The sequence below is a fragment of the Dendrobates tinctorius genome, unplaced genomic scaffold (assembly GCF_039654945.1).
Source record: "Dendrobates tinctorius isolate UK_male_01 unplaced genomic scaffold, ASM3965494v1 ptg000155l, whole genome shotgun sequence".
NCBI lineage: Eukaryota > Metazoa > Chordata > Amphibia > Anura > Dendrobatidae > Dendrobates > Dendrobates tinctorius.
The window spans coordinates 7,297,564-7,323,077 of NW_027361822.1; the positions used below are offsets into that span (position 1 = coordinate 7,297,564).

A 25,514-nucleotide genomic window follows, 5' to 3' on the forward strand; every position below is an offset into this window, starting at 1 on the left:
TTCCAGTACAGACTCGGGATTTCCACCATATCTGGAATTGTGAAGTACACATGCCGTGCACTGTGGGACTCCTTAGCTGAAGAGTTTTTACCAGTGCCCACAACAGAGAGGTGGATTGAAATTGCTGACAAGTTTCAACAGATATGTCAGTTTCCAAACTGCTTGGGCGCTGTGGACGGGAAACATATCCGCATTGTAAAGCCAGCTGGATCGGGATCGGAATATTTCAATTACAAGAAATATTTTTCAATTGTCCTCATGGCCATCGCTGACGCGGAATACAAATTTATTGCGGTTGATATTGGGGCCTATGGCCGCTCCAATGACTCTCAAGTTTTCAAACTGTCTGCCATGGGGCGTAAACTGTATGGAAACACCTTCCAGTTCCCACCACCTAGACCGCTGCCGCAAACATCTGGTCCACCTATGCCATTTGTCTGTGTAGGGGATGAAGCCTTCCAGCTGTCAGAACACCTTTTGAAACCGTACTCTAGCAGAGGATTGACAAGACAAAAACGCATTTTTAATTACCGCCTCACAAGAGCAAGAAGAATGGTTGAATGTACCTTTGGTATTCTGACAGCCAAATGGCGGGTCCTATTGACTGCGATCAACCTCAAGACAGAAACTGTGGACGAGGTGATCAAAGCGTGCGTGGTACTCCACAATTTTGTTATCTGCAAGGAACCCATTTCCATTGAGGACACCTCTGAAGAAACCACCTTGCAAGATTACCATGACATTACCACTAGAAGTTCTGTGACGGTTTCAGTAATGAGGGACAATTTTGCACTATACTTTATGTCACCTCAAGGCAGAGTACACTGGCAGGATGACAGAGTGTGAAAGATTTGTGCCCAACCAAACTTGTGTACCTTCTGTACCAACAGTATATACCTTTGCCAACCAAAGTTGGCTATCTTGTCATGGTCTCTATTTTTAGCTTTAGGCCACAGGTGTGTACCTGGTTGTGTTTTATGCAAAGTATTTCACCTTTTAACAAAAGTTGTGTACATTGTTAGGAAATCACCAACAATAAACACAACTTTTTAGGTGAAATACTTTGCTTCAAACACAACCAGGAACACAACTGTGGCAAAAAGCTAAAATTTACCCACAGTTATATACCTAGTTTTGAATACCATTTCACCTTTTAAATACCCTGTATTTAACCTTTTTCGCCGCAGAAAGAAATGACAGACAACCAGTGTAAAATAATTTAACTTTTATTGAAAAATGTTTTTTTTAGTAAACTTTTTTAAAATTTTAATAAACTTGTTTAATAAAACTTTGAAACTATAAAACTGAAACCATAAAACTGGTCATTTTTATTTAAATACACACATTATAAATCTGTGTATTGTGTGGTGGAAATACTGCTGTAGGGGCTGCGGGACACTTCGACACTGGGAGTGTGGAGAGAGGACTGGGATCGTGGTGGGGAAGGGACAGTTAGAGGTGAAGGTGTGGAAAAAACTACAGAATGGGTGGACATGTGGGAAGCAGAAGAGGTGGTGGGTGGTGGAGTGGAGGGTTGGGCAGGGACTGTAGGAGCAGATGATGTTGATGGCAAGTTGTATGGGGAAGGAGTTTGGTACGGGGCAGGTTGCTGGAAGTGGGGAGATGTCTGGTACGGGGCAGGTTGCTGGAAGTGGGGAGATGTCTGGTACGGGGCAGGTTGCTGGAAGTGGGGAGATGTCTGGTACGGGGCAGGTTGCTGGAAGTGGGGAGATGTCTGGTACTGGGGAGGTTGCTGGTACTGGGGAGTTTGCAGGTACTGGGGAGGTTGCTGGTACTGGGGAGGTTGCTGGTACTGGGGAGGTTGCTGGTGCTGGGGAGGTTGCTGGTGCTGGGGAGGTGGATGGTGCTGGGGAGGTGGATGGTATGTAATAGGAGGGGGAGGATGGAAAGTGGCTGGAGGGGGTGTAGATGTAATAGGAGGGGGAGGATGGAAAGTGGCTGGAGGGGGTGTAGATGTAATAGGAGGGGGAGGATGGAAAGTGGCTGGAGGGGGTGCAGGTGGAGGAACTACTGTGGTGGGAGGAGGAGGTTGGGAGGTAACTTGCTGGAGAGCAGCGTGGCATGAATGCATTACATGCATCTGCTGGGCAGGAGAGAGCGTTTCCATGCGCTCCACAACAGACCTGAAAAAGGTGTGGTTTGGCGAAGATCTTGCTTCTGAATGCATGGTTTGCAGAAGTGTCTTCACCTCCAGAATGCTGGAGTTGATCTGCTGATAGCCTGCGGAGATTTGCTCTGACAAGACTTTTAGACAGTTCTGGAAAGATGCATTCAGATGCAAGAACTCTGGCGCATAAGTCTTTTCCTGACCCCTCTGCCGCTGCCGCCCAGTACCCGCAGGTGTACTAGAGGTGGCAGGGGCAGAAGGGTTGGGTAAAGGGAAAGCGATCTCACCAGCAGCTTCATGTAATGTAGGCGGCCACGATGCTCCTGTGCTGGTGGATGGGACAGATGGGTCGAATGTGTGGGAAGGCTGGGAAGGTGCAGATGTACCGGGGCGGTCGAAGTGTCCCCCGGTGCCGGTCTCCTCAGGGATCGCCTCAGAAGGGTCCAATCGTGCAGGCTCCCGAGTGCTGCTCACCGTGCTGTGGAATAAAGAGAAAAAAAAACAATTAAAATACTGACATGGTATGGCCCTGGCAGAAAAAAAAATTTACATCTAACATTTGTTTTCACATGTGGTGTGTAATATTTACCTTCTGGTGACCATTGTTTCCCGGAGGAACGACAGGGCTTCTGCGTACTTGTACTTGCTCCTGCGTCCTCCAGATCCACTCGGTGCCCGCATCTCTTTATTGAACTCCTTCTTGAAACGATCCCTCACAGACCGCCACCGATTCACAATTCTGTTCCCTGAAACGAGAAAGGAGTGGTTAGTATTCAACATCAGTGTTTCCCAAACTCCAGTCCTCATGGTCCCCAGGGGTCATGTTTTCAGGATTTCCATAGTAAATAGAAATCCTGAACACATGATCCGTGGGGACCACGAGGACTGGAGTTCGGGAAACACTGGTTTACATCAAGCAACCGGTACTGTATATACTTACGCTCTGTAATCTGGGCCCGAACATTGAGGTCCTCCCAGCGGCCCACAAGGAGCGAACAGATTTCCTCCCAGAGTCGTCAGGTAACGATAAGGTCAGCGTGGCAGCGGTCAGCCATATTCCAGAGCGGCTCCCTTTCTCGGACGAGATCGATGAGGTGGTCCACATCGAGTCCTCCATCCTCACCGTCAGAGTCGGGAGCACGCTGTGAAGGCTGTTAAAGAAAAAGACAAAAATAACGCCTCCACATAAGAAATGAAATAAAAAGTGCAAAAAAACAAAGCAAAAATATTTATACTTACACGCTGGTGACCGCCGCGTTGCTGTCGCCGACGACCCTGGGAGGCACTGCGAGGACCTCTTGGCCGAGCACCAGATTGGGAAGACTAGAGAAGAAAACAAAAAATGTTATGTCTTTGGATGTAGGCATTTGTTTGCTGTGTGTGGTCTGCAGAACATTGTTTTCTATGTGTTGTGTGTAGTGTGATGTTGTGTTTCTGCGTTTGATGCAAAAAACTTACCAATTGTGAGCCCACTCCAGGTGTCTGTCCACCCCTTCCTTCTTCTTCTGGGAGCTCCTCTTCATCTTGTGAATCCTGTTTTGAAATAAAAGGCAATGAATAGACATATATTACAGAGAAGATGGATTTTGGAAATAAAAACTTACCGTCAAACGCTGACGATGCGAGGGAGGGCTCCCAGAAAATGATGTGCTGTCTTCCTGGTGGCCACACTCCATGCCTGTGGGTGGTGTTCCAGCTGCTGCCATTGCTGCTGCTGCTGCTGCTGCATCTATTGGGCGGCTGTTGAATAAAGAGAAACAAAGGGCCAATGAATATCTTGATATTCAATAGCCCTAGTTTGGAGGAATGGGGGATTTGATAATTACCGTCTCTCATCTGCTGCTGGCCTCCCCTCCTCAGCATGTTGCATTTGCTGCTCCATTTGGGTGGTTGTGGTGCTGATGGTGCTGCAGTGGTCTCCTGCCTTCTCCTGCTTCGCTTGGTTGCTTTCTTGGGTGGCATGTTGGGTGTGGCTGTGGGTCCCACTGTCTTGCTTTTATATATGTCTTGTGGGCAGAGCTACTGAGCATGCTCAGACCAAAAAACCGGATCCGGCGCATTGCGGCGCTCATAGGCTTTCATTGTGTGAAAAAGCCGGACGCGCCGGATCCGGCGTGTCCGGCTTTTTCGCCGGAGACAAAAAACGTTACAGTAGCCGTTTTTTCCAGACGCCGGATCGCGACACATTGCCGGATCCGGCGAAAACCGGATGAAACGCATGGCCATCCGGCGCGATCCGGCGCAAATGCAAGTCAATGGGGGGGAACCGGATCCGGCATTGCATTTCGCCGGATCCGGTTTCTGTCAAAAGCGCCGGATCGCGCCTGACGGCGAAAACCTGATGTGTGAAAGAGGCCTAAGAATATGACACATGTATCATTCTTATTTCCAACAACCCTGGCTTCGTTTGTTGTTAACATTAAAGGTGGATTCCTGTACCCAAACCCTACCCATTCTCAGTGATTTGGTTGAAAACCAGTGGGTATAGATTATTGAGAATACAACATAAAATTGATATATCTCCTTGTATGTTTCCCTTATTATCTCCAGTACTTATTTTATTACATGAGCTCATCTTCTTCCCATTCCGGATCTTACAATATCGGATTCTGTCAGAAGAGAGCTTCTATATAAGAGAATTTTCCTGATTGATCTGTCAAGGATGAATAGGGTCAAGGACAAGATGATGGAGAGGATATTACACCTCACCCTAGAGATCCTCTTCCGGCTTACTGGAGAGGTGAGAGATTCTGATGGTGTCACATTACATCATTCTTATCTATGGGAATAATGGACAGAACTGGAGAGGTGAGGACTCTGGAAATGTCTGTTGTGAGATTTATTAATGTGTCTCTCCATAACCAGGATTACACAGTAGTGAAGAAGACCTCTAGTGAGCGCTGTCAGGACCCTGTGTCTGAGGGATGGGGAAGACCCCTGAGCCCAATCACTGGGCCTCCACCTCACCCCCTGATACATGAGGGCATCAATGACCAGAAGATCCTAGAACTCACCTACAAGATGATTGAGCTGCTGACTGGAGAGGTGACACTGCTGGGAATGCTAGGACATTATACAGTAACGCTATGGAGGGATCGGGGGGATGACGGTATCATTGTATATGACAGGTTCCTATAAGGTGCCAGGATGTCGCCATCTATTTCTCCATGGAGGAGTGGGAGTATTTTGAAGGACACAAAGATCAGTACAAGGATGACGTGATGGAGGTTCCCCAGCCCCTCACATCACCAGGTAATAGACAGAACTAAATACACACGGCCTATAATTATCTGTATGTAAAGAATAAATTCAGTCCCTCTGTGTTTCCTCCAGTTCTATCCAGTAAGAGGACAACACCAGAGAGATGTCCCCGTCCTCTTCTTCCACAGGACTGTAAGCAAGAAGATCCCAATGTTCCTCAGGATCATCAGGTAGATGGAGAGAAGGTGTCATGAAATCTTCCCTAAAATGTGTAGATGGCTGTGAAGGTCTTGTGTTTTCTCTGTTTTTTTTTCCACAGTATTGTATACTGAATGGCCTCATCGTTAGAGACACTGGCCTTTTCATTATAGAAGCTTGTTGGTATGGAAATTAGAATCATTACCCTGGAATGCTTTATAAATCAAGTGAAAAAAGCTTTCAATTGATCAGCTTTAATGTGTATTTACATTAGAATGTGAAAATTGAGTGACTGCAAATGCAGTATGGTCTTCAGTGCTAGATTAGCTGCTGGCCAGTTTGTCCAGGAATGGAGTCTGAGGAGGATATCAGAAATCATTCTGAGGAAAAAGGTGGTGCACAGTTACGTGAATTGTAGCTAAATACAACACTGATGCTATAATTAATGTGTCCGAATGGAAACTTACACATGGCTTACTGAAAATAAAGCGAGATACTTCCAATACATATCAAAACCTAGAAACAAGGGAATGTTTTTTTGGTACTGCTAATATCTGTGATATGTTTGTAGTTGATTGGACATTAGGGTTTATCATTCTGGCCATTCAGGATTTTTCAGCTGAACAAGTCACCATAAGAGTCATAAGGTCATGAATTGTTTCCTGGAACCTCGATAGTGATTTTTGTTCCTTGCTTCCCTGACTTCTTAAGTACCCAGCTCTTAATCCTGAAAGACGAGATAAACTCCAAACTACTTGTTCTGTCAGTACCTTTATCTAATTTGCAGCAAATGCGAGAAACTATTTTGTCGACATTGGCCAATATTCCTGCAGAACTGTTTCATCACCTAATCTATGACAATTTATTGCAGTTCTGAAAGTCAAAGAACTTCCAACTTGTTACTAGATAATGTGGCCATTCAGTGTATGTTTTATATATCTGGTGGAGATGACAGGATAAAGCTGATCATAGACATTAGATGTTGTCTGGATCTCCTCACAATTTTCTGTTTATGGAGACTGCTGGTTACAATCAGGAGCCGACAGGTTGGATTTATACAGGAGACCTGTAGCTACTGCTGTCATTTCTGGTCATCATGTTAATTTATGATCTTTTCTGTTCTTTTGAATCATTTAAAGTGAGACTTATCCATCTGTCTGTGATTTTTTTTCAGTATTTGTTTCAGGGTGAAGATCTGACCCATATTAATGCTACAGAGACATATATGAGGGGCGATGAGTGGTGTAAAGAGGAGATTCCTACCGATAACTACCCAGGTGAGTAGTAGCCTCAGACTTCAACATATTCCACTTTATCACTGGCTGGTGCAATTATGTGTTGAAGTTTTTTAGGGTATGTTACGCAGCTATTTTACATAGCTTTATCTGCGAGTTTCAGTGGGTAAAATTTAAGTGACACTTTTATTTCAGAGAAAAAATATTACATAGTCGATATCTATACTTTTTGTTCTGGCCATACAGATATGTGATTTCTGAAGCCAGTAATTGGCCAGAGCATAGACGCATTGGCCACCGTTGTGTTTATTGATCGGTCACATGTCTGTCCGGCTGGAAAGGCAAGTACGAAGACTGGCGCGGAGTACCTGGGCAACATTGAAAGAGGAACGACAGGGAAACTGTAAAACACTTCACAACTGGGCTGTTTATAATTTTAGTTTTTCTTTGCTCCCCTTCTTCTAAGGCCTAAAACTTTTTATATTTTTCCCAACCAAGACACAGCTGTATGACTCTTTGTTTTGCGATTCGATATGCAGTTTTGAATAACGCCATTTAATTTAACATACAATGTACTGAAAAATGGGGCCGAAATATCTCTTTTTGTGATAAACAAAAAATGTAGAAAAAAAAAAATTTGGCTTGTGCCGCCTTCTTCTGAGAATGGAGAAATGTTTTCAGTTTTACATCGATGAAGCTGTGTGAGGGCTAATTTTTTGAGCAGAGAGCTGAATTTTTTATTTATCCCATTTTGGGGGAGATAAATACTACTGTTTGCTTCTTATTGCATATTTGGTAGAGTTGACGTTCTGGTGTTCCCTTTTTTTTTTTTCTTTTTTCTACTTTTTATGTTACTTGATAATTAATTTTATATTGTGATATATCAGATATTCTCAGTAGAAGGTTTTTTTTTTTTTTTTTAAATTCATTTATTAAACTTCAAAACAAGAAAAGGATGTAATGTACAACATACATATTTGCTTGTGGTTGTGAACATTGTACAGAGCATACACACTACCGTCTTTTTGTTAAATTCTAAACAAAAATTAAACACTCTTATTAATATACAAGTAATCTATGCATAATCCCACAAGCATATACAGGGAACAATAGGCTATACATTAAAAGCATGTACATCAATCATATCTCACAGGCCTTTATTATATAGCACAGATAACTTAGATTGTTTAATTATAAGTTCCTAAACTAAACTACAACTACGTCAACTATCTACTAATTCGCAGCCTACTGAATTGCACTATATTGTCTCACATGCAATCTCTCCATTCAACAAAGTGAGATGAGAAGAATTCCACTTCTCCCAGATTTTTTCAAATTTACCCAGGCATTCCCTGTTCTGATATAATGTGCGCTCGTATGGGACAATCATGCTTACCAAGTCAATCCAAGTTCTAAGAGAAGGACATGAATTGCCCATCCACCGTAGTGCCAATACTTTCCGTGCCATAAATAGTGTCTTGCGTAGAAAGATCTCCACATGGTCTCCTCCTCCCATACCCCAAACAAGCAGACCAGTGGTTCAAGAGGAACAGGAGCTTTCACCAGTGATGACAAGAATAGCATCACCTCTTTCCAGTACTGTAGGGTAGTGGGACATTGCCATATCATGTGAATAAAGTCTGCATCTGGTGAGTGACATCGCAAGCATTCTGGTGATTGGAATCGACCAATCCTAAAAAGTCGTATCGGAGTCAAATATGATTGGTTTATTATATACAACTGTATCATTCTATTATTAGCAGATGGTGATACTCCGATCGGAGACTCCAGGATCTCTTCCAACTCCTCTCCCTGCGTATTAGGGATGAGTCTTTCCCACTTCCCTTTAACAGAACTTATGGCAGATTTCGCTCCCACCAACAGCATGTACGTATATAAAGAGGAGATAAGGCCCTGGGGACCTTGTGAGTTAAGGATTCCTATCAGAGGTAGGGACGAAATGGCACGGCCCCCACCTGTACTCCTTATGTGCGACTGAAGAGCAGATCCTAGTTGTAAATAGCGGAAAAATTGAGATCTTGGGACATCATGTTTAGCCTGTATCTGCTCAAAAGTCATTAAGGTCCCATGATCATACAAGTCTCCTATCAAGGAGACATTATGTTGAGTCCAAAAATCAGTGGACGGGTGACTTAGTAATACCGAAAAATAGGCATTTTTCCATAGGGGCATTTCAGCTATAATGTCTCTATATCCAATCACTTTCTTAATTTGCCTCCATACTAATCGTGCCAGACGGAGCAGGGGCAGGGCAGTAAACGAGGGACACCAGGCCCCTCCAACTGCAGGAAACCCAGTGGGCAATCAGTTCTTGCAGCGTGAAGCAAGTGACTTTCAGAATTATGGAGATAATTACCGGCATCCATTTACTTAAGGCCTTAGCCTGTCCAGCCAAATAATATAAGAAGAAATCTGGTAGTGCCGCCCCACCTCCCTTTTTGAGCCTCTGCAGAGTGGACAACTTAAGTTTAGGTCTGGTTTTCCCCCATATAAAAGACGTGACCTGGGAATTAAGATTCACAAAAAAGGACCTGGGTACCATTACGGCACTATGTTGAAGGGAATAGCTAAGTTTGGGAAGTAATATCATTTTAATCAGGTTGATGCGTTCGGCCACAGACAGTGGTAATTTGCTCCAGGTAGCAAATTTAATTTTGACCAGTTCCAACAGTGGGCAGATATTAAGTTGTAAGTCGAGCGTGCTGTTATGGGATACATGAACCCCCAGGTATCTAAAGCTAGATACAATAGACAACGAGGAGAGAGCCTCTAGTCGGGACATCGGGGCATGGGATAGGGGTAACAAGGCAGACTTTTCCCAATTTATATATAAGCCTGAATATTTACTGAATCTATCTATGGCGGCATCACTTGAGGCAAAGTTTCCTCCACCTCGTCCATAAATATCACCATATCATCTGCGTATAAACCTATGGTATCTACCCGACCCGCTATATCTATACCTTTAATGCCAGGGGAAGACCTTATGCGTATTGCCAGTGCCTCAATCGCAAGGGCGAAGAGGGCCAGGGAAAGGGGCACCCCTGACGGGTCCCCCTATGTAATGAAAAGGACTCAGATATGGAATTATTCACAATAATACGGGCTTTAGGTTTCATATACAGTAGTTTAACCCATTTTATAAACTTATCACCAAAGCCATACCTCTGTAGGCATGCGGAGAGGAAAGTCCACTCAATAGAGTCAAAAGCCTTGGCGGCATCCAACGACGCCAGTGCCCATTTGTTGTCTGGCATTAGAGAACTATATTGGACTATTGACTGGACTCGTCTGATATTAATTGAAGTACTCTTACCAGTCATAAAGCCTGTCTGGTCAGGATGTATAAGGTTCAGTATAATCGAATTTAATCTGGTGGCAAGAATTTTAGGAAAGATTTTATAGTCCACATTTACTAACGATATGGGACGATAGGAGCCACATTCCAAAGGGTCCTTCCCCTCCTTCCTAAGCAATATGATATTAGCCTCGTAAAAGGATTCAGGCATAGATTCCCCCTCCCATATTCCCCCGAAACACCTTTATCAGAAGTGGCGTTAATATATCTCTGTATTTCCTATACAATTCAATAGGGAATCCGTCCGGCCCATGGGCCTTCCCAGAGGCCATGTCCACTATAGTATTCTCTATCTCCTCCACAGTGAATTCAGCGTCCATAAAGGCTCGCTGATCAGAATCTAAGATATGGAATGTTACATCCGACAAGTAATCCAAACACTCCAAATTATCAGAGCCACTTTTAGATTCATATAATGACTTATAATAATCATAGAAGCAGCCAAGAATCTCCTCAGTTGAAGACACCAACGAATCATCCGACTTATGGATCTGTAATATTGTATTAGAAGTATTATGTTGGCGTACCAGATAGGCCAAAAGCTTACGTGCTTGGTTTCCCAGTTCAAAATAAGACTGGCAAGCAAAGAATAATTTGCGCTTAGACTTAGTGTCTATGTGATGGGTGTATAATCGTTGGGCAGCCAACCACTCAATCCTATTGCCATTGGTTGGTTTAGATATGTATGCAGCCTCCGAATCCTTTAATCGCCGTTCCATCACATCATCCTCTCTTGAGGTTACCTGCTTAATATAAGAAATTGTGGAGGACAAGCAGCCCCTCAGATATGCCTTAAGGGCATCCCAAAATATATTAATATCCTGAGGTTCCTGATGGAACAAAATGAAACAATGCAATTGATAGATTGTTCTATCGGGGGTTACTATCAGTTTCAGCCAGAAAGGGTTCAACTTCCAAACCATCCTATTATTTAATTGCCCGTACTTAAGTTTGAGGATGACCGGGCTATGGTCTGAGATCTCTCTATTGCCATGTTTCACACTATCCACCCACATTGCCAGACCACTGGTTCCGAAAATATAATCTATGCGCGATAGGGAGCGCCTAGTGGATGAGTGGCAGGTATACTCTCTCAACTCAGGGTGCCGCATTCTCCACAAGTCTAGCCACCCGCTACCCCCCATAAATAGCGAGAGTTGGGTTGCTGTTGACGAAGGAACCCCCCCAGCTACTCCATCATCCAGTCTCAATTTATCAAGATGATTATTCATAACCATAATAAAGTCCCCCATACAGATAACATCCGCATCCGGATAGTTTAGGGCGAAGCTCAACGCCTTCTGGAGAATGGACATATTAGCCGGAGGTGGATTATACACACATAACATATTTCCTGGTATTTATTGATGCATAGACGAAGACAAAACGACCCTCAGGATCCCTCCGGGTCTCCCTGGCTTCCCATCTAACATCTCTATGCACCAACAGTGAGACCCCCCTCGAGTAACTAGTATGGAATGCGTGAACAAACCATTGTACCCAAGGCTTCTGCACGCACCGAGCTGTATCCCTGGTCAGGTGTGTTTCCACCAAGGCAACAATGTGAGGGTGGTAATGTCTAATCTCCGAGAAGACTTTGATCTTTTTCCGGGTTTTTTTTATACCTCTCACATTCCATGTCATACATATCATCTCAGACCCCATATTTACTCCGCTGGATATGGCCTACATCAGTACCCGGGGAAAATTTAGAGACACCACACATAAGCTGAAACTGCTGCTGGCTGCGAATTATACCTAAAAAACAAATAAAACCAAAACCACTATAAAAAAACATCAAAGTGGAGAAACAAACAATATGGGAGCAAAGTCCTGCTCTCCCATCATGAAATAGACACGGGGATACCATCACTGAGCTCAGTGTCCGGTATTGTTGGTAATCCGGGCGTCCGTGGAAAAGGCTCCAATCAAACCATCAATGGAAAGAATTCTGATTAACAGTAGGAACATTAGGATTCCTTCGCAGCAGACCCTTTGCGGGACCACAGCCACTCAGCCGCCTCCGCCAGATCCGTAAAAAATAGAGAAGAACCCTCATGGACCACCCGGAGCCTGGCCGGATAGATCAGTGAGTACACGATATTCCTCTCCCAGAGCCGCTTCTTGACTTCCATGAATTGTGCTCGTTGTTTCTGAAGTTCCATAGAAAAGTCTGGAAAAATTGAGATCATGGCATTGTTGAACTTAATGGGACTCTTTTGTCGAGCTAGACGTAGAATCGCATCCCTGTCCCTGCAATTGAGGAGACGCGCCAAAAAAGGTCTAGGTGGGGCTCCAGGAGGAAGAGGTCTTGTAGGGACCCTATGGGCCATTTCCACAGCAAATGTTGGGGAGAATTCGTCTCCCAGAGAGATTTTGAGCCAATCTTCTAGAAACTGTTCCGGATGTTGACCTTCCGAGCGTTCCGGCAGACCAATAACTCGGACGATATTCTGGCGCATTCTATTCTCTAGGTAATCTGCTTTTTGCCTCCAAGCGTTAACCGAGCCCGCCGCTTTCGTAAGCTTGGCTTCCATGGGTGCGATGGTGTCCTCTACCTTGGACACCCTTGTCTCCACCTCCGTAATGCGCCCTCTCATGGCCTGCATATCTTGTCGAAGACGCCCCACCTCGGTATACATGTCCTCTATTTTCCCCGTCAGCGATGTTCTGGTTAAAGAGATGGCCTGCATCAGTTGTTCAGATGCTTGCTTGAGGGTTAATTCCTCCTGCTCACACTCCTCTCCACCTTCAGAGGGGCGTTTTTTACGCTGAAGCTGTGGGGGGTTATTTCTGAGGGACCGTGCGGTGTCAGAATGGTCAGGTCTAGCAAACTCTTTCAATTTTTCGGCTGCTCCTGCCCCCTTGGAGCGGTTCATTTTTAATAGCAATAGGACACAGCCGGGCGCAACTGAAATGGTATGTCCAGGAGATTCCCAGGTCCAAATTATAAGCACAGCAGCTCTATAATATGATATTGACAAGACAAGTGTCCCAGTGGCAGCACAGAGCAGAAGGGTCACCCGGGAGGATAAGATTCGGCTCTGAGTAGTAACCGTGAGGCCTTATGGCTGGGGAGGGACCGCAGTGCCCACAGAGACAGCAGCCAGGGATGAGTCCAGAGGACCCTAAAGTAACAGCACCAACCAGCTGGGTGACTTAACAGAGGGCAGTGCGGGGCCCAATCTTCCAGAGCACTCACCGCTTCTCCCTGTAAGATCCACAGAATAGGTGCTCACCGTCCTGTCAGCGCTGTGAGGAGGGGGCCAGCGCCGCATCTCTCAGAGTCAGAGCGTGCTTCTGAAGATGGCCGCCGCCCCTTGCAGGCCCCGCCGGCCGCCCCAGCCTTTACCGCCGTCTGCACGCCGAGATTCGGCCTCCCACGAGGTTCTAGAGGTGCTCCACGGCCCAGGGGGTCCAGTACCGGCAGGTATGCTGCAGCACCACGGGTCCGCTGACAGGATTTATGTCAGGATGCAAGGAGCTCTCCCTGAACGCGTCCTCTCACCGCCGCTATATAGCCACGCCCCAGTAGAAGGGATATTAGATATATTTTTATGACATTTTCTTATTTTTCCTACTTTTTAATGGGGGATAGTGGGGCGATTCATAATTTTATATATTTTTTAATATATATTTTTTTAATTTTTTTTAAAGAAAAATGTAATCTAAATTTGTTAGTGCTCTTGGGGGACTGGAACCTGTGATCATCTGCATACTGGTTTAAATACTGTAATACCATTATATTGAAGAATATAAAAAAAAAAGTCACACTTTCTTATGAAGTCTCACCCCAGGCAGGTCTTCAAAGGAGTACTGTCATGACACATCCAAGGCTGCAATGGCATCCTATCCACACCCCATGATATGTGCTGGAAAGGCATGCTTTACATGCCGCTGTCAAAGTTTGACTGTGGCATTTAAGGGGTTTACAGCAGCAAAATGATATCGGTAAGTGGTTGATACATCCTGGACTCCAAGGTAAAAGTGAAATAGAAAAGCCAAGACAAGAAACTCCAACAAGCTACTGGGCTCATTGATTGGCTACAGCATTGTCACCACTGTATCCGGTCAAGGAAACTAGGGCAGCAGAAGACACACAGCGCTGGACCTGGGTAGAGTAAGTAAAGGTTAAGGGTTTTTTTTTACATCTCACTGAGCCTATGGCCAAACATTTGTTGAAAGTTGACAACCCTTTAACGCAATATTTTTTAAACATTAACAAAGGTGTTTTTATTTTTGCCAGATATTTGTACCTGGAATTCAGAGGGACAGTTGATATTTTCAGATTTTAAAGGAGATGATGGTCTTATCAAACCTGAAATATATGAAGATCAAGCCATTATCCCAGATCTATCATCTTATCCTTTTCAACAGCTCCTATTTTATGATTCATTACAGACTGTTAAGCAAAACAAAAATAACAGAAGGGATGGAGAATACAAAAGAACTCGCACAAGAAAGAAAAAATTTTCATGTTCAGAATGTGGGAAATGTTTTAAGGATAATTTTGCTTTAGTTATACATGTGAGGATTCATACAGGGGAGAAACCTTTCTCATGTTCCGAATGTGGTAAATGTTTTAAGGATAAATTTGCATTAAGTTTACATGAGAGAGTTCATACAGGGGTGAAACCATACTCATGTTCAGAATGTGGGAAATGTTTTACCACTAAAGATAACCTTGTTAAACATCTGAGAATTCACACAGGGGAGAGACCATATGTATGTTCAGAATGTGGGAAATGTTTTAGGATTAAAGCTAAACTTGTTAGACATCAGAGAATTCACACAGGAGTAAAGCCGTATGTATGCTCGGAATGTGGGAAATGTTTTCTCCATGAAACAGCTTTTATTAGACATAAGCGAGTTCACACAGGAGAGATGCCGTATTCATGTTTAGAGTGTGGGAAAGATTTTAGGGAAAAATCCAGACTTGTTATACATCAGAGAACTCATACGGGAGAGAAGCCATTTTCATGTTCAGAATGTGGGAAATGTTTTAATTATAAATCAGTTCTAGTTACACATCAAAGAATTCACACAGGGGAGAAGCCATTTTCATGTTCAATATGTGGAAAGTGTTTTGCTCAAAACTCAGCTCTATTTACACACCAAAAAACTCACACAGGAGAGAAGTCATTTTCATGTCTATAATGTGAGATATGTTTCAAAGAAAAATCTTGTTTTCTTAAGCATCAGATTAATCACACATAGAGATAGCATTTTTTTAATCATCATATTGACAAAAGAACAGTAACCCTTATTCGTCCAATGGCGGACATAGCACATCATCAGCGGGTGTTAGTTCCTGCACCATGAAGTGCTATGCCTGTCATGATTTTGAACTGTCACTATGTTTAAGCACTTCACTGACATCTTAGCGGCACGGGAAGAGGTGCAGGGACCAATGCTGCCCGTCCCCGCACTGACTGACCAATCAGAGCATGTTCGCACATGTGGTGCTGAAATATCAGCACCTCCTGCCCGATTAAAGCAGGAGCTAGCTAGGGATGATGCCAGCACCGCTTTTAGCTGTTTAACCCCCTAAATGCTTCGAAAGAGAGTGATTGCAACATTTAGGAGGCAGGCAGAGGTACGGGAGCTTCCTCTGCCTTCAGATGGGCGCGCCTGCGACGTCATCAGGGGGGCCGGATCATTGCCGTGGTGACCTGTGTTCGTCATGACAACCTTCGGGTCACCAAGCAACAGAAAGCTTCTGAGACCATGCTCAAAGCATGGTCTAAGAATCTTTCTCTACACGTACAATGCATTGCAATGCATTATACCTGCCATCAAAGTTAAAAAAAAGTGACAGTACCAGAGGGACTATGTAATAAAAAAAGAAAACTTGTCAAAAAATATAAAGAAAAAATGACAAAATCATAAAAACCACTAATAAATACACATTTTTGTGTAAAAAAGCAAAAAAGTACACACATTTGGTATCACCACGTCCGGAATGACCCGATCTATAAAAGTCTCAAACTAGATAACGTCTGCAGTGAACATTGCAAAAAAAAAAAGGGGGGGTGCATAAAATGCAATCAAAAAGATGAAAGTAAATAAAAATGGTATCTCTGAAAACGTCATGCTATCCTGCAAAAAACAAGTCGCCATACAGCTCCATCAGCGAAAAAATGAAAAAGTTTTAGCTCTCAGAATATAGCAGTGAAAAAGCAATTATTTTTTCATAAAGGAGCAAAAATTAGGTATTGCTGCAATCATACTGACCCGAAGAATAAAGTTGCCTTATCAATTTTACCACTTTTAAAATGGCATAAAAAAACAATTCCTGAATTGCTGGATTTTGTTCATTATGCCTGCAAAAAAATCAGAATAGAATGCGATCAAAAAACGTTATGTGCCTGAAAATGGTACCAATAAAAACGTCAACTAAGCCCTCACATGACTGTAGAAAAAATATCTCTCAAAATATGGCGATGGAAAAACGATACAAGATTTATATCGCTGTAATCACACTGACCCAAATAATTAAGTTGTCTAATCGCACGAGGAATGGTATAAAAAATAAATGAAATAAATTCTACACTTACTGTTGATTTGTTCATTCTGTCTCCCAAAGATCACAGTCAGGCTTGGCGTACATTTATCCTGCGCTCTACTATGAGCGCTTACACCGGAATTCCAAGTAAATCTTTGAAATACGTAATTCAGACAGAACCTCTAGTGAAAGATTACCTATAATGAGGCAGATGGAGGCACTGTGGACACCGTTTGACCTATGATCCGGTGGTGTATAACTTTTTAGGCGTGCATAAAAGCGCAGTCGACCACTTTTATGCACTTCTGAAAAGGATACTGCTGAACAGAGTCCAGACGGAGTCCAGATTAACTCTGCTTCCTCATTGTAGTAAATCGATCCCTCGAGGATTTCATCACATTACTCGGAGATTTAGATGGAAACCCCTCTGTTTTGGCTCCAGCAATATGGCGGTGGCCGCCGGGGGCAGCGCATGCGCTGATGGTGATCTCGGGACAGATCTTGCTGAAATCTCATCTCTCGAGATCTCAGTCCCGAGATCACCATCAGCGCATGCGCCATCCCCGGCAGCGGCCGCCATATTGCCGGAGCCCAAAACAGAGGGAACGGAGAGGGAGCCCCGGGGCTCTGGCCTGTCGCAAAATGTCGCCAGAGCCCCGGGATTGGAACCAGAGACACCGCTGGGCACGTGGAGACACGGCTGGGCACCCGGAGACACCCACAGCGCCGACGGACACCCGGTAAATGTGGGCAGAGCCCCGGGCTGCTGCACAGACCCCCCTGGCAGCAGCGCAAGCCCCCCCTGGTAGCAGCATGAGCCCCCCTGGCAGCAGCGCAAGCCCCCCCTGGTAGCAGCATGAGCCCCCCCTGGTAGCAGCACGAGCCACCCTGGCAGCAGTACAGCCCCCCTGCCAGCAGCATGAGCCCCCCCTGGCAGCAGCACAGACCCCCCTAGCAGCAGTACAGCCCCCTGGCAGCAGCGTGAGCCCCCCTGGTAGCAGCACGAGCCCCCCTGGTAGCAGCACGAGCCCCCCTGGTAGCAGCACGAGCCCCCCTGGCAGCGCGCTGCACATCGGACCACCCTCTCATCCCTTCCTGCGGCCTGCAGTATCACCCCACTCCTGCCTCCTCCAGCAGCGACCCTGGGACCCCACTTCACCGGAGCCACCACCCACGGTAAGCAATAAGACAACTGGATTATAAGAGGCACCACCATTTTATAAAAAAAAAAAAACGTTTTTTCCTATTTTTCTCCTCAAAATTTGTGGTGCGTCTTATAATCCGGAGCGTCTTCTAAAGCGAAAAATATGGTAATTTAAAAAATATTTTTACAAAAATAATAATAAAGATCAATATTCTATCACTAAATAAATATTTGAATGAAAAAAAATCTAAACCATAAAAGTACACATATTTGATATCACCGCGTCCGTAATGACCCGATCTATAAAACTGTCCCACTAGTTAACCCCTTTAGTGAACACTATAAAAAAACAATGCTTTATCATACCGCCGAACAAAAAGTGGAATAACACACGATCAAAAAGACGGATATAAATAAACAGGGTACCGCTAAAACATCATCTTGTCCTGCAAAAAACATGCCCTCATAAAAAAATTATAGCTCTCAGAATAAAGTGATGCAAACATAATTCTTTTTTATGTGAAATAGTTTTTATTGTATAAAAGTGCCAAAACATAAAAAAATGATATAAATAAGGTATTGCTGTAATCGTACTGACCCGAAGAATAAAACTGCTATCAATTTTACCACACGCGGAACGGTATAAAGGCCCCCCCCCCCCCAGAAAAAATAAATTAATGAATTGTGGTTTTTGTTCATTCTGCCCCTAAAATCGGAATAAAAAGCGATCAAAAAATGTAATGTGCCCGAAAACGGTACCACTAAATACACCAACTCGTCCCATAAAAAACAAGACCTCACATGACTCTGTGGGCCAAAATATGGAAAAATTATAGTTCTCAAAATATAGTTATGCAAAAACTATTTTTTGCAATAAATAGCGTCTTTTAGCGTGTGACAGCAGCCAAACAAAAACGCCCGCTATAACGCCTCTTTCACACGTCCTGATATTTCCGGTACCGGAGATGTCAGTGTCCGTGTGTGTAAAACTTGTGGCACATGTGTGGCATGCGTGTGTTGCATCAGTACCACAAGGATGGGCGCCAGGGAAGAAGCATTACAGTAAGCGCTGTTCCCCGGCGCCGGGGTGCTGAACATGGCTCATCATTCTCCCCTGCTCTGCCGGCGATTGGCACAAACACGGGAGCATGATGAGAGCCGTGTTCAGCACCCGGCCGTGTTATGAATGAGTCACCGAGGAGGAAAAAACAAAAAGCAAGCTAAGCCCAGAAAACCGGAGAGGTTGGTAACTAGCGGATTGCAGACCCCTGATCCTATCCACAACAACTAGCAGTAGCCGTAGAGCGTGCCTACGGTTGTCCTAGACGCCTCGTCACGGCCGGAGAACTAAATAAGCCCAAAGAAAGAAAGGGAAAATCTAAACTGCCCCAGAGCAGACCCCAAAGCAATAGACAGCCCCCAACATGTATTGTTGGTGAAACAAGATGAAAACCCAGACACAGATAGAAAGATAGGCTGAGCAAACGATGGGGACCTTGCTAACTAGAAAGGACAGGAAAGAAAAGCTGCTGTCGGCAATCACGCAAAAAACCCTGCCAAAAAAAATGTCCAACACGTCTGATAGAAAAAGGCCCTGAAGTCGCTAGACTTCAAATCACTATATCAGCACTCAGGTATATTCTGAAGACAGAGCAAAAGAGATCAACTGAGCAAAGACAAAATGGGGATTCAGCCCAGTCCCAGCCAGGACTGGCTGAACATAAAAACTAAGTAAACCAGACAAAAACTCATATGAACAATAGCAGAGAAAAATTAGCTTTAGGAAGGCAGGAACCAAACTGGAAACCAGGAGCCACAGTCAGGAAAAATTACCAGCAAGAAACTAGGGAGTCGGCTGCCTTAAATCCAATCAGAAACTCCTGATGTCCAATCGCAGTCCTCTTCCTCAGGTGGCCGGTCTCTGCCATTTAGATCAGCTTCATTACCTCCCTTCACCAACAGAGGGAGTCCAGATAGAGAACTCACTACTCCTCTGTCAGCACAGCCAGCTCCATAACCCTCACCAGAAGCCAGAGGCAAACCCGAAAATGAGCTCACAACACGGCCCCGAGGAACAGTGCTTACTGTAACGCTTCTTCCCCGGCTCCGATGCGTGTCACATGGATGACATCCATACTTGCTATGCGTATGCATGTGTGCTGAATGTTTTGTGGCCCGTGCTGACATTAAAAAACGGACATGTCATCATGTTTTGCCCACTGAAACACACTAACGTGCACAGACCCATTCACTTGAATAGGCAAATAGCGCTCCGTTCCTCCCTAGTCTCTCCGCATGGCTAAGTAGCACAGTACAGCCACATATGGGGTATTGCCACGTTCAGTAGAAATTGTGGGACAAATTTTGTTGCCATTTTTACCCACTTCTTGTGTGAAAATGTAAAATCTTTGACTAAAACAAAATTTTGCTGGTAAAAATGTAGTTATTTAGTCCTCACTGCCCAATGGTATAAAATTCTGTGACACACCCATGGTGTCAATATGATCACTGCACCCCTAGATGAATTTATTGAAGGGTGTAGTTCATAAAATGGGGTCACTAATGGGGGGGTTCTGCTGTTTTGGCACCTGATGGGCTCTCCCAGTGGGTTATGGCACCTGCAAACCATAACAGTAAAATCTGGTGCTCCTTCCCTTCTGAGCTTTGCCATGTGCCCAAACAGTGGTTTACCCCCACATATGGGATATCAGCCTACTCAGGACAAATTGCACAATAACTTTTTGGGTCCAATTTCTTCTGTTACGCTTCAGAAAATAATAAATTGGGGGCGAAAAGATCATTTTTGTGGAAAAAATATGATTTTTGTTACCGTATTTTTCGGACCATAAGACACACTTTTTTCCCCCAAAATTTTGGGGGAAAGTGGGGGGTGCGTCTTATGGTCAAAATATACTAACCTGAGATCATGGTTGGAGGCTGGTGCGGGTGCCGCAGGGCTCTGTAGTGCAGTGGTGGCAGCGGGCTGTGCTCCGGTGCAGGGGTAGCGGCTCTCTGTGCTCCGGTGCAGGGGCGGCGGCTCCGCCGGCATTTCCTCCAAGCCCAGAGGCCCCCGCACATCCCTTGCTGGCCGCCGCCATGTTGCGGTGGCCTCCGGGAACATGGACGCCGGGAAGATGGCCGCCGGTTCGGGGACGGCGCATGCGCAGGTTCAGATCTCGTCCCGAGATCTTGGGGGACGAGATCTCGTTGCCGAGATTTGAATCTCGTCCCCCGAGATCTCGGGACGAGATCTAAACTTGCGCATGCGCCGTCCCGGTGGCCATCTTCCCGGCTTCCATGTTCCCGGAGGCCACGGCAACATGGCGGCGGCCAGCAAGGGATGTGCGGGGGCCTCCAGGCTTGGAGGAAATGCCGGCGGAGCCGCTGCTCCTGCACCGGAGCACAGAGAGCCGCCACCCTCACCACACAGAGCCCACCTGCCCCAGCACAGCTGCTCCAGCCCCAGCACAGCACAGCTGCCCCAGCCCCAGGACAACTGCCCCAGCACAGCTGCCCCAGCCCCAGCACAGCTTCCCCAGCACAGCACAGCTGCCCCAGCCCAGCTGCCCCAGCCCCAGCACAGCTGCCCAAGTCCCAGCACAGCACAGCTGCCCCAGCACAGCTGCCACATCCCAGCTGCCCCAGCACATCCCAGCTGCCCCAGCACAGTCCACCTGCCCCAGCACAGCCCAGCTGCTCCAGCACAACCAACCTGCCCCAGCACAGACCCGCCACCCCACGAGCCTGGACCACTGAATGACCCTTGTGACCACTCCTCCACCTGTGCTGGATCCCTTCCCAGGTAAGCTGAATTCGGACTGTAAGATGGACCCCCATCTGACACATTATTATTTTTTTCCCTATTTTCCTTCTGAAAATTGGGGTGCGTCTTATGGTCCGGTGCGTCTTATAGTCCGAAAAATACGGTATTTTATGGCTCTACGTTATAAACTTCTGTGAAACACTTGAGGGTTCAAAGTGTCACTTGTGGGGGTTTCCACTTTTTAGGCACATCAGGGGCCCGCCAAACGCGACATGCGTTCGATCTTAATTACAGCCAATTTTGCATTGAAAAGTCAAACGGGGCTCCTTCCCTTCCAAGCTTTGCCATGCGCTCAAACAGTGGTTTACCCTTCACATATGGGGTGTCGGCATACTCAGGACAAATTGCACAACAACTTTTGGGGTCCAATTTCTCCTGTTACCCTTGATAAAATAAAAAAATTGGATCTGAAGTAAATTTTTTGTGAAAAAAAGTTAAATGTTCATTTTTTTAAATATTCCAAAAATTCCTGTGAAGCACCTAAAGGGTTAATAAACTTCTTGAATGTGGTTTTCAGCACCTTCAGGGATGCAATTTTTAGAATAGTGTCATTTTTTTGGTATTTTCTATCATATAGACCCCTAAAAGTGACTTCAGATCTGATGTGGTCCCTAAAAAAAAGGTGTTGTAAAAATGAGAAATCGCTGTTTATCTTTTAACCCTTATAACTTCCTAACAAAAAAAAATTTGGTTCCAAAATTGTGCCGATGTAAAGTAAACATGTGGGAAATGTTACTTATTAAGTTTATGTGACTTATTATTTTATGTGACATATCTCTGTAATTTAAGGGCATGAAAATTCAAAGTTGGAAAATTGCGACATTTTCAAATTTTTTTTTTTTTTTCACAAATAAACGCAAGTAATATCAAAGACATTTTACCACTAACATGAAGTATAATATGTCGCGAGAAAACAATGTCAATCACCAGTATCCATTAAGCGTTCCAGTGTAATTACCTCATAAAGGGACAGTAGTAAGAATTGTAAAAATTGGCCTGGTCACTGACATACAAACCACCCTTGGGGGTAAAGGGGATAATGTTCTGCCACGCTGAATGCTATTAAGATCCGTTGCTTATGGCTTCCTGTACAATAGCTGGCCAATGATGTCCCAGATGTGTTCGATAGGAGACCAATCCGGAGTTGCTGCAGGCCATGTTACCAATTTTAGGTCACGCAAGCTGCTCATGGTAGCACTAGAAAAATACGGCATTGTCCATTGCATTGAAGACAAAAATTGGACACATCACTGAAGAGGATAGACCTCCACTTCAACCTCCATTGTCATCTTGCTCTGTTATATCCTTTCCATGTAGTGCCATGAGGTCCATAGAACACCTATAGCTGGACATCTGACTTATAGCCCAATGTCATGCAAAGCTCTTCTGATGGTATTTAGTAACTGAAGCCTTAGCCTTGGTATAAGAAGTCCAATTTTACTTGCAGTACAGAATAGATCCCACTGCGCCATTTGCGAATCTGACAAGACCATGTGAGCAACTAAAGAAGAGGCCTTTACGAGGGAACATCATACTAGCCCTAGTCCTAAAATTATGATGTGGAGTGGCATATTGTTTGGTAACTGGACCCCTGTAGTCTTCATTTCAGGTACACTTACAGCTCGGTGTTATATTGATTTGGTGGTGGAAACAGTGGTACGGCCATATCTCTAAAGTGTCCCTGGATCAGTTTTTCAACACAACAAAGCCAAGCTGCATATTGCTCATGCTACTGTGAGCAGTTTGTGTGGTCTAAACATGCTACCATGGCCTGCAGCATCTCTGAACTTGTCTACCATCGAGTATATCTGAGACTTTTCTGGTTGGCGATAGCTGATCTTGATGATTTGCATGTCTTAAGTGCATTCAGCGTGGTAGAATAGTCTTCAAACAACCATTAAAAACCTCATCAAGGCTTGGGATTCCTGCATGTGGCAGTCATACTCCATTCTGTAAATTAACAGGTTTTGAAAATTTGGTTTCCATTTATTCATTATTTGCAGATCATCACCATATCTATAGATAATATGGTTTTCATAATCTCACCACTTTTCCTTATTGGTGTAGCAATTTCAATGTTGTGTGCATATAGTGAATGAAGATTTTATTAGAGACACATCCAGCAGTGCATTGGCCTTTCGGTATTTAGAATCCCAATAAATCACTGTGATAAATATCTTAGTAGGCTCTGAAATCTTTTTGCAGGCATATTAGTTCTCTAGATCACTGCCCGCTGGAGTCTTTCCTTTCTGTTTCTCTGATATAATGCACTCTGTGCACGATTATTAGGCAATTTGTATTTTTGTTGATTCATTTTATTATTGAACAACTCCAGTGTTGTCGATCCAAAAGGTTAATAAACCTGAATATTTAAGAAAGTAAAAGTGAGGTTGTGTCTTTCTATGAATATCTATTTGCGCAGAGTTATCATGCAACTAAAGGGAAAGCATAACTTTTCCATCTCAATTGTTTATTTTCCTCTGTAACATTGAGAATAATTACCAAACTACTCAAAACATAGAAAAATATGTTAAAAAAAAGAAATCAGTGACCAATATGGCTGCCCTTATTTTCAATAACAGGCCTGAGCCTTCCATTACATGGAGTCTGTCTGTTTTTTAGTCTGTCAATGTTTTAAAGGGAATCTGTCACCCCCTGGGACGTATATGATCTATTAATATGGGCATACAGGTAATAGAAATATTACACTAGTCCTACCTGTATGCCTCATATTAACAGTCTTGTTGTTGAGAAATGTTATATTCTTTCCTTATGCTAATGATTTCTTCCTGGCTCCGGGGTGTGCGGTGTCTGGAAGAAATCCCTGCCTCCAGTCTTCATTGTAATACTATCCCCCTCCAGTCAGCATCCATTATAGCCCCAGAATCCTGCGCCCTGCACTCTCTCAGAAATACATACCTCATCCTCCTTTCTATGGGCGCTGCACTCAGGGATCTTCTGCACAGGTGCTGGTGAGTCACTGTGACCTCTGGTGTGTCTGCCGATAATATGCTCTCCCTACTTTCTCCCTGCACAGTCATGACTAGGAACCACGTGTACATGGCGATGACTATTCATGGAGGAAGTTGGGAGAGCACCTTATCAGCGCGCACACAGGTCACTGGAGCGGAAGTCGCTGGCGCCTGCGCAGAAGATCCCCAAATGCAGCACTCATAGAAGGGAGGATGAGGTATGTATTTCTGAGGGAGTGCATGGCACAGGCGAGGGATTCCGGTGCCGTAACTGATGCTGATGGGAGGGGGATACTATTACAATGAACACAGGAAGCAGGGCTTTCTTCCAGGCACCGCATGTCTTTTTCCACATAGCCTGAAATAAATCATTAACATAAAGAATATAACATTTCTCAGCAATAAAACCATTAAAATGAGGCATACAGGTAGGACTAGTGTAACATTTCTATTACCTGTATGCCCATATTATAAGGTCATATACGTTCCGGGGGGGAACTTTTTGAGCAGCACCAACCACAGCCTCCCAGACACTGTTCAGGCAGTTGACTATTTTCCTTCACCGTTAATTACCCCTTAAGAAGGACTCACAAATTCTCAGTATGGTTCAGGACTGGTGAGGAAGGGTGTTATGATTAGGTCACCGAGGAGGAGAGCAAGCCCAAGCTAAGCCACAGAAAACCAGAGAGGTTGGTATCTAAGTGGATTGCAGACCCCTGATCCTATCCACACAACTAGCAGTAGCCGTGGAGCGTAGCTACGATGATCCTAGACGCCTCGGCACAGCCGGAGGACTAACTAAGCCTAAAGCAAGAAAGGGGAAATCTAAACTGCCCCAGAGCAGACCCCAAAGGAATAGATAGCCCCCAAACATATATTGTCTGTGAGACAAGATGAAAACACAAACGCAGGCAGGAAAATAGACTGAG

General features: G+C 44.6%; 1 protein-coding gene across 1 annotated transcript in view; it reads left to right on the forward strand.

Annotated features, from left to right (window-relative positions):
- Positions 1-4,304: 4,304 nt before the first annotated feature.
- LOC141051171 (uncharacterized) overlaps positions 4,305-25,514 on the forward strand; it is a 218,882-nt gene continuing 197,672 nt past the window's right edge. Inside the window, 7 exon segments of the mRNA XM_073548036.1 lie at positions 4,305-4,693; positions 4,696-4,868; positions 4,994-5,173; positions 5,257-5,380; positions 5,462-5,559; positions 6,702-6,804; positions 14,388-15,308. Coding sequence (XP_073404137.1) covers positions 4,657-4,693; positions 4,696-4,868; positions 4,994-5,173; positions 5,257-5,380; positions 5,462-5,559; positions 6,702-6,804; positions 14,388-15,308 — 1,636 coding nt within the window. The 5' untranslated portion in view covers positions 4,305-4,656.